We start from the raw sequence: 16,994 nt of genomic DNA, 5'->3' as shown, positions 1-16,994 counted from the left end.
ATATATACACATATATACACATACATATATAATTTCAACTTCATCTTCAGAACAAGATATATTTTATTAAAACAGATATAAATGCAAATGTATATATTTTATAGAAATATAATTTAATATAAACAAACAATAACCTTATTTTATTTCAGTTAATTGCCAATGCAACACTTCTCATTTTCTTTAGTTGTACTAAACTGTAGTACTTTAGCAGTACTAAACAGAACTAAAATAACTAAAACTGAAATAAACACTAATAAAAAATTATAGACACTTTTTAAAAACACTACAAGTAAAACAAAAACAGAAAATATAAGAAAAAACTAATCAACTAAAAAACTATAATAGTACGGCAATGATCCTAAAATATAATTTTGGCCTCTGGAGATTCTGGAGTCACTCTGGATTAAACGGATGCAAGTGTGAACACATTCCTTGGAGCTATAATGCATCACAATGCATGGTGTGTGTCTGCACCTGGTATGCCTGGGGAACCGGGAACTGTATTCCGGGAGTAGGCTGCATGCTGTCAGCCACAGCCTCGAATACGGCAGGCGCTGGGGCAAGAACCCTGTGCTGGAAGCCCTCGGCGCTGCCAGGAAGCCGGCGCTGTTGTGGGGTGAACACTGGCTCCTGATCCTCTAAACGCCTCCTCATGCTGTACTCATACTCAAGACGGAACCTAAGACCTGGAACAGACAAGACAAAGACAGCAACTTATTAAATATCATGATTTGGCTGTAGTCCAAACCATTACCAATAATCTACTAGTCTAGACTCTGACTATCTGATGAATAAAGACCACAGTAATGTATATGCATATACAAACGTGTATGATGTGTATATATACACATGAGCAATGGAGTGCACATGTATATATAAATTTGTATGATGTGTATATAAACGTACATGTAAATATGTATGCGATATATACACATGTGCATGGTGAGTGTGTGTGTGTATAAATAAGTACGTATATAAATGTATATGGGTGTGTATACACGTGCTTGATGTGTGTGTGTGTGTGTGTGTGTGTGTGTGCCCTACACATGCAGACTGTTAATGCTAACTTGCTAACCCGCGACTAAAAGTGGAGAAGTTTGGACAGGAATTTCGCTTTTATCAAAGAAACTAAGAAAACTAAAGGTCGGAAGTTTCAGTCTGACAGAAAACCAGCTTATTGAGAGGAAAAAAAAGTTCAGAAATACCGAATAAAACTGGTATTTTATACCTCTGAGACTCACCCGCTTCTGTTAGCTGCGCTTATAGTTCACCACGGCTGTTAAAATATCACATAAATACTAAAACTCACACCGAAAACACCGATAAAACACATTAAAACAGTTTAAAATCAACTAAAATTCCTGTTGAAAACAAGCGGTGAGGAGGGGAGGGGCTAACATAGGCTTTGCGAACCGTCTCCGCCCACTTGGTCTCTGATTGGCTCTTTGCTCAGGAGACGACATTGGGTTGTATTTTTATTGAAGTTCTCGACTGTCACTCAAGCAAGAATTAACATTGTTAGGCGGGTTGAGCCCAAATCCTCTACTGTTTCACGCACGCGCACACACAAACAAACAAACTCCTGAAACCACGACTGGCTTTGAGAAGCTCGTACGCTAAATCACTTTTTAGACTGGAGAGTTAGTAGCGATCTGACCGGGCTTAATTTTAGTCTTTGTGATTTTCCTAATGAAGTCGCGGCATTATGTCTGAACCATAGACTATATAAAAACAGGTCTGAACGCTTTCAGCAACTTCCTGAACTTCCTGCCTGAGGTTACGTCATTCTTTACGCCCCCTCAGAACATCTGGCCAATCAGACTGAGGGATTTTATTAAATAACCGCCTCTTATAGAATTCTGGACTCCGATTGGCCAAACGCTCTGACAACGCGTAAAGCATGACGTAAGCCCACAGGGGCGTTTACGCGGAGAATCGTCGATTCTAATTGGTCGGGTGTTCAGCGAGGGCGTTATGTATGACGTGAGGCTCATATTGCCATGCTCCGCCCACGAGAGGCGGGGCTTAAGCCAGTGCCCGGGATTCCTCGCCCCGTCCGCAGTCAGTCAGAGCTGATGCTCGCTTGTGTGTGTTTGTGTGTACAGCGTTTCGCTTAAAATACGGACAAAACCCAAAATAACACGAACCAAAACATCTCAAACTTACAGAATAAACAAGTTCGGACTGATTTTGACGCAAAGCGCTCAAATATTCTTCATGTTCGCGAACGCTATAACACGACACCGAACAAAAGATCCGCGTATAAACACCATCAAACGTTTATTAAGGACACATTTCATGATCTCATGATTTCTAGATTGAACGAGCACACACGAACATGGCACCACAACCACACACGCCTCTATCATGACATGTTGTCCTTTAGTAATCAGACCCAAAGTCAAAATGGGAACTAAAAATCTGATCGCATGAACACGCACTCGCTTATGTGATCATGCGAAGATCTGAAATGAGGGATCCGATCATGCATTACAGCATAAACACGCCAGCTGATCTAATATTCTTTGTTTACTGGGAGACTGAAGGGGAAAATGTCTAACCGTGTTTGAGCACCTCTCTCCCCCCCCTCCCCTCTGAACACCAGACAGAGCTACAGATCTGCTTTCAGATCAAAAACAAGTTAGAAAAGCCCCCGGGAAAGCATCGGACACACACAGATGGGTTTGTGTCTCATAACATAGAGATACACGTTTCTTTGCTGCTTCAGTTAGCCAAAGCTTTGCCCCTTTTTCTCCCCTTAATGTGCAATGATCGAACGAACAGCCCGATTAATGCACTAAAATCTCCTGAACGACCAGCCCCCTGCAGAAAGCACTCAAACACCGACAGAAACGTATATTCGATCAAAAGAGGACAACATAAATTTGTTTTCTTTTGCCCAGCTGCTACATACCTGCGAAAAAGAGCCTCGCACTCCGGATTCGTGTTTGGAACAAATAGTTGGGAACGCCCCCCTCTCCTCCCATTGGTCTACGTGACCGCATGCGTCATCTGGATTTGAATACGACCCGCCAAATGCATATAGGCACAGAGATGTAGTACCAAAGAGTATAGAAGACCAGTATAAATTCTTTGGATGTACTACTCAGCACACCTGTAGTATTCCACTAGATGTTTTTCTTTGTAATTTGGTTTAATATTTACTCTGAAATGACACTAGAGGCGCAACAATGTGTTAGTATATTTTAAATAGCTTAAAGCAAAGAAAAGGAGCAATATATTTTTTTAAAGAACACCGTTTGGATTCGACTATTTGCCACTGACAGAGACGTGATACTTATGTTAACGCTTTGCTAAATTCCGCCAGTTATTACGGAGTTAGAACACGCCCCTCGTCGAAATCCCGCCTTCGAAAGGCAGTACAGCGAGGGATGCTTAAAATGATTGACAGGTAGAGAATGTTTCTGATTGGCTGAATAAGCGCGGGCCACTCCCCTTGCTCAGTTTTTTTTTCTGCAACAGGTATTTAAGGGATATCTACCATTTTATGTGGTATGAGACGTAAAAATAACTCGCAGAACTTTTTTACCAACTTCTGTTGTTGTTTTATGTACCAAAATTATATTATACTAGATAAAGGTTAGCATTAATATTAATAAAGTCTTAAAAACTGATACCTTGTGAGAGAAAAAAAAACCAGGCAGAACATATATTTTCACACATTTGCATTCGTTTTTTTAACATACACCTGTTAGAAATCACTACAGAATTTTTATGTAGTTGTGAAAGGTTGAATTAAAACACGCAGTCAATATAGTTTGTCCATTTCATAAACTTTATTAATTTGAATGAAGGTTTTGATTTGGTTTTGCTCAAATGATATTGCAGTTTGAACAGCTCGGTTTTTAGTTCGAGATGGACACCAAGACAGCCGAAACCTGTACAGTCTTTTCACATAAACGTTTCATTCAATTCAAACATCCAGAAAGAATAAGGCTTTTTAACTGCAGAGCAAAGGACTTTATCACTAAAAGAACCGCTGTGAACTTATTGAGAATCACAAGCTTGACATTACAGGTTAGTTGTTCCATTGATATAAGTAACAAGAAGAAATAAAAGATAAAATTGGATATAAAAGAAAATATAATTTACGTATATATATTTGGGAGTAATAAGTGAAAACAAAGCGTGGGTATAATAGAAAAATACAATTGGTCACATTGTGTGCCCATCAAGGCAGGACTGCAGATCCTGGAATCACTGGGAGTGTGTACAGATGCTTCACTACAAGAAAATTCAATATGAATTCAGTAGCAAAGACTCTTTCAACCCACAACAAAATAAAAAGCGTTTCTAAATGCACTTTACAGGAACGTTTAGATATTTTAAACAGGTTTTTAGTACAATATTAACAGAAAAATTATTACAAGTGTAAATGAATCAATGTAGCCATCTCACATTTACACCACACACACACACACACACACACAAAAGACTATATCAGTTGAGTAATTGTTGTGTTATAGAGGTTTACCGATCCATCCAGTTGAAGTGAGAAGACTTTTCCTCATCCTGGCTTTCTCTAAACCATCATCTTCAGATGCAATTGCAAAAAATGGCCTACAAACTACAGAGACATTCCTGATACAGAATACAAGCAGAATTTTGACAATAAATCTGCATTCAATTCCAGCAAATACATAAAAATCTCTAGTGTGCAATGACTGCATCCCATGGGTCAGACATGAGTACAAAACTCACCGTCAAGTCATCTCAAACATGTATGACTTCCTTTCTTTTGTGAAACACAAAAGGAGCAGAATGACATTCGGCTGTTATACAGAAAAAAGCAAGTAAAATGGATTTGAAATGACATGAGAGTGAGTAAATAAAGACAGAATTTACATTTTTGGGCAAATTAAACACGTGGACGGACTGTTGGTCTGAGGTGTTATGGAATAAAAAGACCTACAGAATGACAAATGACTCTAAATTCTAGAAATTGTATGTTCGTTTGTCCTGAATCACATCTGAGCGCAGCTGATTTGAAGCTTCATGTGAAATATGAATTTTGACAATTTGGATAAAATTCACAGAATAAACTGCACTAAATGCAGCACAACATTACATAGACTACACTACAGCAGGATCACTGAACATTTAGACACCCCCTTCATACGGCGTCATTGATGGTTACTATTTATGCTGCCCGTCTTTTAATAATGACAGATTAATCAAAAACCCAGTGATTTCGATTGGGAATTATCCTGTCTAAGAGTCGCCGATCAATCAAGAACAAGCCTTGTCTTATGATTGGATGAGAGCAGGCCTTGCCTCTTACTGATTGGTTCAGATTAGACCTTTTTGGTCTCTAATTGGCTACGAGTGGGCCCTGATGCTCACTGATTGGCTGAAAGCAGGCCCTGTCTCTGGGCATGCTCGAGGATGGCGGTGTGGCAGAAATAGTACTGCTCGGGTGTTTGGATGCTGAAGGCACGCTGCGCTCTCATCCGTCGAACCGTCTGGCAAATGTTAAGAGTCCCGACGTCCTGCAGCTCGGACAGACAGATATCCAGCGCACAAAAAGTACCTGTGGGCAGAGGAAGTCAGTCTGATAAGCCAGTAAAGGGACAGTCCACCCAAAAATGAAAGTTCTGTGATCCTTTTCTAACCCTAGTGTTGTTTCAAACCGGTATGACTTTCTTTATTCAGTGTAACATGAAGGAAGATATTTTGAAGACTGCTGGAAACCGAATCGTTTCGGTTTCCCATTGACTTCCATTGTCTTCTTTGTCCATATAACAGAAGTCAATAGGAATCGAGACAATTTAGTTACCAACATCCCAACATTCTTCAAAATGTCTTCTTTTTATTTCATTTACCAAACCTGTATGACTTCCTTTCTTCTGTGGGACATGAAAGAAGATATTTAGGAGAATTTTCATTAACTAAATAGTTTTGGTTCCCATTGATTTCCATTGCATTTTTGTCCACACAATGGAAGTCAATGTAGGGTGACCATACGGGCCATTTTTACGGGACGTGTCCTTGCCAGGATTTCTATATTGCCTAAAATATCCAGGTTATCCAGAGCAGAGCAGACGGCTCCTTATGCATTCAAATCGCTCTCGCAATACTTTGGTGTCATACAATGATCGGTGCGCAGCGACGCTTCAAGTCGAACGAACGAACAAACATGTGTGCGTATTTGCATGGTTTTGATAGTTCTCTGTAGATCTCAACTTCTCACGCGTCCACGCTTTCGATTATGTACAATACCTGCATGTTATTGGTCAAACTACTTTGGATGTTTTAGGCAATATAAAAATCCTGGCCAGGACGTGTCCCATATAAATGGCACAAATGGTCACCCTAAGTCAATGGGAACCAAAACTGTTTGGTCACCAATATTCCAACTTTCTTCAAAATATCTCCTTTTATATTTATTTACTAAACCTGTATGACTGTCTTTCTTCTTTGAAACATAAAAGAAGATATTTTGGAGAATGTAGGTAACTAAATAGTTTGGGTTCCCATTGATTTCCATTGTATTTTTGTCAATACAATGGAAGTCAGTGGGAACCAAAACTGTTTGGTCACCAATATCCCAAAACTGTTATTAAAATCCAAAATATATTATTTAATGTTCATTTAATAAATCTGTATGACCTTCTTCTGTGGAAAATGAAAGACGACATTTTGAAGAATGTTGGTAACCAAATAATTTTGGTTCCCATTGACTTCCATTATATTTTGGTAACTGTTTGGTTACCAACATTCTTCAAAATATCTTTCACGTTCCACAGAAGTGGAAGAGTCATACAAGTTTAGCAAATGATGACAGAATTTTCCTTTTTGGCTAGAACTTTAAAGCAGCTCATTAATATGTAGATTTGTTTTTGTGGTTCGTTTAATGACTGACCGGTCCGGCCGATGCCAGCACTGCAGTGGACCACCATGGGCGGGCCGAGCGGATGACCCCTCCACTGTGAGCCGAAAGCCTGGACCGCCCACTGCTGCTGGTGCTTCACGGCACCCAGGAAGTCAATCAGAGACAGCGCTGAGGACGGGACCCCGTAATCAGGCCAGCTGAGGAACTGAAAATGAGTCACCTGTCTCTGTTCGAATGTCTGGGGAAAAACAACAAAAATTCAGACAAAGTTCCATTTTACTTTTCTTCAAAGTCAGATATACAGAACCACAATATTCAGCGCCAAAGCAAAAGAAAGTTATATTTTAGTTCTGAGTTCGCAGTCTAAATCTATCTATCTATCTATCTAAATAATTATATTGCAACTTATAACTATGCATTGTTATATTGGTGCATATAAACAAGTATTTTAATGTTTTTTTGTTGTTCTTGTTGTCATTTAGTGAAAAACAGTGTGGATTAAATAGCTTGAAATTATGTAACTAGATGTTTATTGTATTCTTATATTTTGAAACCACAATGCAACAAAATAATATTGGGCTAAAATGATGCTTAAAAGTGGTTTTGAGCATACAAACATAAAGAGAGCACACATACATACATACAGACAGCACACATACATACATACAGACAGAGCTCAAATACCATCAAAATGCTATGAAATATTGAAATATAATTTTCTAGTAATATTACTCAGCAATACTACAGCCACATTAAGTTGTAAGATTGAAATCATTATATAAATCATATATGAAATCATAATTAGTGACTTGTTGTTTATTAAAAACATTGAAACAAAAACTGGTATATGTGTGGTACCTCAGTGTTGTGCAGCTCAAGTGTGGTTTGGTTGTAATGTGCTTGTTTATCCACTCTGTGATTGACCACAGCGATGTGCCCGTACACCTCCTGACCGCCCTCCTCCTTGGGCCAGTACTGTCCACACTTCCTCCGGCCCCCCTCGTCCGTCCTGCGCACACACACATTCACACACAGATCTCTAAGCAGCAGTCTTCGTAATCTACCGAGACAGCGTCCATATGCCGCAGCTCTAATCTGATCTCAGAAAAAGATCGGTTCTACAGAATAACTTTTTAGTAAGTGGCTCAAATCTGATTGGCTGACTTCTACATAATTCTAGGAGTCAGGCTTCATTTTATCAGCCCAATAAGAAACAAAGTTGTATTTATGTTCCCAGGCTGCTACAATGAGAAATTCTGAGAACAAAGTTTGTGCCACTGAATCTCAAAAAAACATTTAGTAGCAAGTATGAGCGCAACTGTACATTATATTCTACTCTCTGGTTAAATGTGATTTATGTGAACCATCACATAAGACGAACAAATAGTGGTTGGCCACTCTATTTATGTTGTTCAGAAAACCTCTTCCTTTCTAGGTGGGTGGAGTTTGGCCTGAATAAGTGGCAATTTGGACTAGACATTCTTGTGATAGTAAAACGTCTGGCTATGGAGGACTACACATCATTTCCTCTATATTTGTTAACTAGACTCTCTGTGACATCTCACCTTGTTGTCATTACAATGACAAGCACACTTTGCTCCCAAACCATTCTCCAGAAATCCCCGTAGGTTTTCTCCAATGGACCTGTTAAGAAACAGACGCATCAGTTCCAGTGCAGGTTAAGAATCATAATCCTAAATATGATGGGTTATATAAATAGATGATTATTTTTACCCTGAGTCCCAATATATGCATTTTTCTGTTTGTATCCATCCATGAAGCTGGCATTTATGTAGTCTGATCTCTGTGGAAAGAAAACATGATCAGTGTCCAAACAATTTTGGGTCAGTCATTTTTTTTTTTTTTTAAAGAAATTAATATTTTTATTCAGCAAGGATACATTAAATTGATCTAAAGTAACAGAAATATTTTTCTGTTGCAATAGATTTCTATTCAAAATATGCTGTTTTTTTAACTTTCTGTTCATTATAGAAGCTTGAAAAAATGTATGGTGACTACAGAAATATAAAACAGCACAACTGTTGTCAACATTGATTATAATAATAAATGTTTCTTGAGCAGCAAATCAGCATATTAGAATGATTTCTGAAGGATCACGTGACACCAAAGACTGGAGTAATGATGCTGAAAATTCAGCTTTGATCACAGCAATAAATTACATTTTATAATACATTACAATAGAAACATTTCTTTTAAATTGTAATTATATTTCACAATATTATTGTGCTGTATTTTTTATTAAATAAATTCAGCCTTGTTGAGTATCTTTCAAAAACATAAAAAAAAACCTTACTGACCCCAATTTTTGAATGGCAGTGTAGATCGGCCAAAACTAAATAACATCAGACAGCACAAACCTCGTTTCTCCTCGCTTTGAGTCGCACACGAGTCTGATCGAGACACAGCACGTCGCCATAACGATTCCGCTCCTGGTTGTGAGCAGCCCTGCAGAAGTTCAAAGACAACATGAAATCAAACTCTGTTTTCCTCTAAAACACCTCTCATTATTAAGTCCACACTCACAGCGCACAGGTGAAGGTTCCAGGTGGCTGCTCTCTGCGAAGCTCCTCATACTCCAGGTAGATCCCGCTACGCTGGGCCCGGTTCAGGTGGGCCATGAGCTCGGCCAGACCCATGGCCTCAGGTCCTGGGACGTGTATGGACGTGTTCTCCAGAGGAATCCCCACCAGCTCGTCCACAGGGTCCACACGTCCGTTCTGCTCGGACAGCAGCTGCAGGTTCCAGCTGTGCACGTCCAGAGGCAAACAGCCGCCCAGGTGCTCAGGTAAACAGTCTCTGGGCAGATGTTGTCGCAGGTCGGACATCTTCACCATTTGAACCTGAGAACAGATTGTTTAGAAATAATGAAACTGACAGTAGCTATGTTTCCATCCAAAGATGCGAATTTAACTTATGCGCAAAACTGGAATATCGCATAAAAAATTTGCGAATTGAGCACTAGGGCTGGCAAAATGGCTGAAAAACTAAATTCGAATTTTGTACTTAAATATTATCACAATTCGAATTATATTCGAATTTAAAAAGGCATAATTTCAGTTAGGGGGAAAAAAAAGCTTTTGGCTTCTCTCCTGAGGCCACAAGAGGGCGCATCAAGCAAGATATTACTAATGCACGTTTATTCAAAGCAATAAAATAACACGACTATCTTTAAAAAAAGTGCATAATTTTTAAAATAATGTCTATAAACCATATATAATTATTAAGTAGCTTAAACAATTAGAAACAAAACAGCATCATGTATGTATGTATAAGTTTAATACAAAGGACCGAAAACCAATCACCGAGTACTTTTTTCATAAACATGAGATGCAGTGGGATGGGGGAAAAACCGCCATAAAGTCTCGATATTAAACTTATATTAATTTTACATGGCTTTCTAAACATGCCGCTCTCTTGTGCGAAACGTGAGTGTATAAAAAAAAGTGCTTAAAAAACTAAAAATCTTTTTTCCGAATATTCGTCGAATTTAAAATAAAAATCCACATTCAAATGCAAAAACGCTGCATTCGAATGTGGATTTTTATTTTAAATTCGACGAATATTCTGAATTGTTTTTTTTGACAGCCCTATTAAGCACTGTTTCCATCCAGTGAGTTGAAGAGAACAAAATCGTCACTTCCTGATTAACTTGCACTAAATATCATGAAGAAAAATTACATTCGAGAAGGCACTGTATATAATAATTTTTTGTATATAATAAATTACGAGCTTCAGAATGCAGACAAAACGCGTTCATGTTATCTTATTTCCGGAGCCTGCTGTTTGGGAACGCAGTTCTGGGAGTTTATAACGTTATAATAAGAATTATAACGAAGCACTTAGACGAGATTTTGCTCAAGCATTTTAGAATGACAAAACTAGCATTTCAGATGCTGTGCAATGAGATTGGTCCATTGGTTGGTCCAGTTTTATTCTGTCCCATCGCAAAGTCACATGTCTTTTTTGATGCGCATTAAGAAATTTATTCAGTAAAAGTGTTTCCATCATAGTTTATGCGCATTTTTTCTTATTGGATAAAAAGTTTATCCTACTCAATTGTGCGCATAAGTTTTTTTATGCGCATCTTGGCGTTTTCATCCAGCGTTTTTTAATGCGATATTCCAAAATGCATATAAAAATAGGTGGATGGAAACATAGCTAATGTGGCCACAAAAGATGAGAAAAGTGGGTTAAGCACATAGACCAGAGACAACCAGGTCAGCTTAAGATGGTTAACCAGAGCGTTACCAGCTCTAACCTGGTTAACCAAGATGGTTTATCAGGTCCAACCTCCGCTGGTTTTGATTTAAATCAGCTATTGCCAAATATGTGTGTATACCAACCCGTTCTCTGAGCTTCTCCTTCAGTAACAGACTCAAAAGGTTATACGGGACCCTGAACCACACAGGAGCTCCAACGATAAGCACTTTCTTGAGCCGTGCTGGGAACGCACCCTGCAACCAACAAGCAAATGGTTGGACAGATTTTTCTGATTTACTCTGACATCTAAACCACACAAAAACCCACCAACTCTCAGACACAGGAAAACCGCACACAGATGAATCACAAATCTCACCTTGAGCAAATTGAGGATCTTTTTGCTGAGGTCCAGTTCAAAGTTTGTGTAGTTGGATCCAGCCATGTCATAAATGAAGACCAGTCCATTTCTCTGAGTCTCAAAACTACAGGAAAGAAAGAGAGAATTATAACATTGCAACTCATGATAATGAGCCATTTTCTGAAGTCAAAATCTCTGGTTTCACACAATGGTCAAAAGTTTGGAATAATTAAGATTTTTTATGTTTTTGAAAGAAGTGTCTTATGCTCACCAAGGCTGCATTTATTTGATCAAAGATACAGTAAAAACAGAAATAGTGAAATTTTATTTCAATTTAAAATAACCATTTTCTATTTTATTTACAATGTAATTTATTCCTGTGATGTAAAGCTGAATTTTCAGCATCATTACTCCAGTCTTCAGTGTCACATGATCCTTCAGAAATCATTCTAATATGCTGATTTGCTGCTCAAAAAACATTTCTGATTATTATCAATGTTTAAAACAGTTGTGCTGCTTCATATTTTTGTGGAAACCATAATTTTTTTTCAGGATTCTTTGATGAATAAAAAGTTAAAATAAAAGTTTAATAAAAAACAAACAAACATATTGACCCCAGACTTTTGAAAGGTAGTGTATATTGGTCACCTCTCCACAGCTCGGTCCAGTAGGTAGAACAGGGCCTGAAGAACCACGTGGTTTCCTGTTTTGCTGGGCTGGTGCAGTTTAGCCGTGTAGAGGGCGATGGATGCGCCAGACGGGTCCCGGACACCCTGATACCAGAACACAGTGTAAAGCATCTCAAAATCTCTTTTTTTAATGTTTACATGTTTAGTTGTCTCAGCTCTTTTGGAATGCTAGTGTACTACTTTGTACTGCATACTAAATGTTGAAACGGGATGCAATATGCAATGATAAATGCTTCAACAAACAAAATTGCTGTCATACAACCACACTTGATTGCAAGTTTAATTCATGAATTTAGACTGGCGTTCAATTCATAAGCAATTCAGAAATCAATACCATCGTTTTCAATTTTTGCAAAACTTTGTGCAATTCTGAATTAAATAAAATAAAAAATAAGAATAAAATGAATGCATGAATAAAGGAATTAATAACTAAAATTAATATCCAAACATACAGTAAAATGCTCTACCAAATAAATATGGTAGTTTTACATTTTAAATAGTCTGTTTTTTTAAACTTGTTTTAAAACAAATTTGGAATTAACATAAAAACTATAATGATAAAATAAATAATAATAAATAAAAAAACAATGAATATATAAAAGAAATTAATGAATAAATAATAAATGAATAAATATCCAAACATACAGCAGTATGTTCTTCCAAATAAATACAGTGGTATTAAAAGAAAACTATAATGATAAAATAAATAATAAAATTAATAAATGAATGAAAATAAATTAAATAAAAAAAACAGTATAATAAAATAAAAAAATTGTTAGCATACAGTAGTAAAATCTTCCAAATAAATAATACAGTGGTTTTAAAATTTTAATCCAACTTTGTGCATTTTCTAAAATAAAATAAATAAAAAATAAAATAAAAGGTTAAAAAAAAGGTTAGTACAGTTGATATCACCTCCTGGAACAAGATAAGTGCAGGACACCTCTGGGTAGTAGTTTTAATTGTGTACACACGGGGGCAGAATAGAGCGTGTCTCACTGAGTTGTGAAGGATGACTCACTCCAACACATCCGATCAGTAAAGAAACATTATATTTATCTCTGCCATTCAGTAAGACACTAAATCTAGTTTAATCGCTTTCAGCTGACCCATTTCCGTATGTGCACGCACACAGCTTTAGCATTTATTAAATATTTATGTCAATAACATATTCCAATAATCTGATGACTCATGAGATACACGGGACTTGTGTGCATCTCTCTGGGTTATAAATACAGATGGCAGGATGTGAGGAGAGGAGACAAGAAGATGAGGAGGATCAATGAAGTATCGGATGAACCAAAGAGGTCCTGCCTCCGCAGCGTCCAATCAGATGTCAGAATGTACACTCGTCTGACCAATAGGAAAGCAGCACAAGGCAAAGTAAGCTAAAATATTTGAAGAATGAATTTTGCAGACTCTGTCTTGACCTGGTTATAATAACTGGCTGAAAGTTGAAGTGAAACTTGGATTAGTGACTCTGCAGCTGTAATTATCGGAGTGGAAATTAAACTTAGCAATGCATTTTTTTTTCATTTGTGAACCGTTGACCTCATATCCCAGATTTAAAGAGCATAAACTGCCCTTCTGAAGACGGCCCTGATGTGATATGAACTTACCAACACAGTGAACTTCCCACTCAACAGCTCAGAGCGTAACGGCTCCTCGTGAGGCTGCAGTTTGACAATGCCCTCCCTCAGACGTGTCTCCTGTAAGAGAAACGGAGATATATATTTATTATGTTACATATTTATCTTCCATGTTTTATGAAGGGGTTTATTTTGTGATAATGATCAACTAATTAAATTAATGATATACCCTTTATTAAACACTTGTCTACTAAATATTTATTTAATTTTATTTATATATTCAGTTTATTTTATATTTTAATGTATTCTATACTCACACAAAATAAATAATAAAACAAACAAACAAATGAATTAAAATAAAATATTATAAAATAATAAAATAAAACAAAACAAAGCCATAACATGCAGCCAGACACTCTGGTAATTGCAAAATAAAAAATTTTGTCAAGCCAATAACCTACATTAACCTGGAAGTGAAATATTAAAAACAGAGAGAGAGAGAGAATAAATCAGCATCACTCTACTGTTTGGGTCAAGTCTTTCTGGGCTGATTTTCACTCCTCGTGTCTGGATTACTGATATCAGGAATGAGGAGCGCTTGTTTCTGTGAACACAGAAGTCAGCTTATGTTCTGAACACGTCCTCGTCTGAACCCAAAAATACAGAGTTCTGGAGAACCAAAGCTTGAATCTGCTGCACACAGAGTCAGACCTGAAAACCTCCCAGACGCCACGCCGATCTTTACTGAGTGAATTAACAACAACCCAACCCAGACACACAGACAAACAACAGCAGTCCCTGCTCAAACCAGATTCAGACACTAATTCAATTCTGAATTAACATCTGAAACAAAACCTGCTCATTTTAAGTTCAGTTGCACTTCATAAAAAAAGTCTCTGTCCCGGTAAACTTAAATTGCTTTTAAATAAACCTAATTATAATTGGTATAAAATTAACCCTAAAAATAAGGCTGTCAATTTAACATGCTAATTCAGTGTCATTAATTATAAAATAAATATTTTATAATAGTAGGCAAGTTATAGGCTTATTTTCAGTGATTTCGAATTAAAACAAACAATATAATGACTTCTAAAGCCACTTTTGTCTATTCATTGCCATTAAAAATTTATATTTAAAAAAATTATTCAATTAAAAATGGTACCTGAAACTTAAACTGTGGAGAGTATCCACTGAACGCAAACAGTGTAGAAGGTCTTACGGGTTTGGAAAGACATGAGGGTGAGTAATTAATGACAGAATTTTCATTTTGGGGTGGAGTAACCCTTTACGTTTTTAGAAATAAAACATGTTTTTATTAATTAATTACTTTAGTTATTAATTTATTTAATTTATTATTATTTTTATGTTGTTTTTTTTCCCAGTCCAAGAAGGGAATAGACGTTTTTAGAAATAAAACATGTTTTTATTAATTAATTACTTTAGTTATTAATTTATTTTATTTATTATAATTTTTATGTTTTTTTTTTCCCAGTCCAAGAAGGGAATATATATTTCTATCCTCGTGTTTTTTTTTGTTTTTCTCAGCAATTCTGTTTTTTAAAATATAAATATTAAAGTTTACACACTCACCCTGTAGCTGTGAAAAAGCTCGATCGCTCGCAGAACATCAAACTTGCGGGCCATCAGAAACTTCACAGCCACGTCCCAGGACAATGGCGAGACGCCGTGTTGGGACGTCCATTTGTTGATTTCCTCCAAAAACTGCTTCGTGGCCTGAGAAAGAAAGAGATAAATGTTACGTTTTCATTACTATGGTACATTTTGGTCACACATGCAACCCGTCAGGGGGCTTCGAGTAGGTTTACGTCCGGCATTTACAAAAGATTGTATGTTCTCAGTCATTTCCTGACAACTATAAACACTCACATACAAACAAGACCATAAGAGAGCGAGGCAGGAGATGTGGAAAAAACAGAATGATGTTTGGATCTGGAAAGCTCAGAAAATCCAGATGGGGAACCAAGAGGCTTTTGCATCAGGCTTTGCTCATTTCATACCAAACGCAGTGATGAAATCAAGCTAAACCGCATTAAATGAACTCTCTATAGGAGAGATGCTGATGCAAATCACCTGACAGCAACTTCAGGTCATCTCAGAACTGATTTTCATATGTTTTCAATGCATTCTGGGAAACTATGACTCCACTCGACTCACAGGAAACACATCACATGGCTCCAGTGTCTTCACTCCTATTGGTTAAACCTTTCTCAACGTTTTTGGGGGAGCCACGGGAGATCAGGCTGGTTGTGCACTACATATGTCCGGATCAATATAACAGGATATTTGCCATCAGCTAGACAGACGTCTGAAACTATTCTTCAGAAATCTGTGAAAATAAAGCTTCCCTGTTCATTTGACCTAATAGCTAAATATAATAAATAAATAAATACAATAAGCTCAGTCTCTCTCCAGAGGTTTCAGTCCACCCACTTGCACAACACTGTATCCTTAAAAGGACAGATAAGCAGCATATCCAGACAGACAGGCCTGAATTCTGCAGAATTCACCTCCATGAACTGTGCTGTTTCACAGGTCGCAGTTTAATCTCCACAAAGTTCCTGCTCATGGCCTGCCAGTGAACTCTGAACATCATGCATATTAAATGGTCTTGATTTGTTTTGAACAGTGAAGCTGCCCGCGCTTCTAAACAAAAATCCTGAATCCTGCGAGTTCTTTGGTTTCCCAGCATGCACTACACATTTGAGGTCTTCCCCATAACATCTCAATGACTTTCAGCTTTGCACCTTAAGACGATTAGGGTAATTTTATATATCCATCAATTTAAAATTATTATTATTATTATATAAAACATATTTATTTTTTAAATGCATTAGAAAGGAATTTTTTTTATAAATATACTTAATAAATAAAATAATATATAAAAAAATATAAATAAGATCTATTTTATTTCTACTATGAAAAGACAAAATATAGTATGTATGCATTTATTTATTTACTGACTTTCTTTTCAGGGCAGTACTCTCTCTTTCTTTCTCTCTCTCTCTCTCTCTCTCTATATATATACGGTATATATATACGCAACTTATATCTTTAAATCTTTAATTTTTTTTTATATAAAAAAAAAATAATCATATGACTATAAAAATCAATCTTTCAATCTTACAAAAATATTTTTTTGTAATATGGCCCAAAGTTTTTTCTGGTAAAGAGTAGGGGTGTAACCCCGGTCTCCTGGCCAAATTGCCGCCACTGGCCCTTGTCTATCATGGCCTCCTAATAATCCCCATCCACTTGATTGGCTC

At 37.0% G+C, this 16,994-nt stretch overlaps 2 protein-coding genes across 2 annotated transcripts in view; both read right to left on the bottom strand.

Moving 5' to 3' along the window:
- LOC107727659 (paired amphipathic helix protein Sin3a-like) overlaps positions 1-2,972 on the bottom strand; it is a 22,610-nt gene extending 19,638 nt beyond the window's left edge. Inside the window, exons 1-2 of the mRNA XM_016537611.1 lie at positions 2,915-2,972; positions 475-686 (exon numbers count right to left, since the gene is read on the bottom strand). Of these exons, the coding sequence (XP_016393097.1) occupies positions 475-654 (180 nt within the window). The 5' untranslated portion in view covers positions 655-686; positions 2,915-2,972. The remainder of the gene's footprint in view (positions 1-474; positions 687-2,914) is intronic.
- Positions 2,973-3,781: 809 nt separating this feature from the next.
- Positions 3,782-16,994, bottom strand: part of LOC107727494 (tyrosine-protein phosphatase non-receptor type 9-like) — an 18,051-nt gene continuing 4,838 nt past the window's right edge. The window contains exons 2-13 of the mRNA XM_016537369.1: positions 15,301-15,444; positions 13,741-13,830; positions 12,081-12,205; positions 11,451-11,556; positions 11,218-11,328; positions 9,398-9,714; positions 9,232-9,319; positions 8,588-8,657; positions 8,419-8,497; positions 7,712-7,862; positions 6,884-7,091; positions 3,782-5,551 (exon numbers count right to left, since the gene is read on the bottom strand). Of these exons, the coding sequence (XP_016392855.1) occupies positions 5,361-5,551; positions 6,884-7,091; positions 7,712-7,862; positions 8,419-8,497; positions 8,588-8,657; positions 9,232-9,319; positions 9,398-9,714; positions 11,218-11,328; positions 11,451-11,556; positions 12,081-12,205; positions 13,741-13,830; positions 15,301-15,444 (1,680 nt within the window). The 3' untranslated portion in view covers positions 3,782-5,360. The remainder of the gene's footprint in view (positions 5,552-6,883; positions 7,092-7,711; positions 7,863-8,418; positions 8,498-8,587; positions 8,658-9,231; positions 9,320-9,397; positions 9,715-11,217; positions 11,329-11,450; positions 11,557-12,080; positions 12,206-13,740; positions 13,831-15,300; positions 15,445-16,994) is intronic.

Source organism: Sinocyclocheilus rhinocerous, unplaced genomic scaffold (assembly GCF_001515625.1).
Source record: "Sinocyclocheilus rhinocerous isolate Xijiao unplaced genomic scaffold, SAMN03320098_v1.1 scaffold1605, whole genome shotgun sequence".
Taxonomy (NCBI): Eukaryota; Metazoa; Chordata; class Actinopteri; order Cypriniformes; family Cyprinidae; genus Sinocyclocheilus; species Sinocyclocheilus rhinocerous.
The sequence above is the reverse complement of the archived record's forward strand: the minus strand, read 5'-3'. Positions and strand labels throughout refer to the sequence as shown.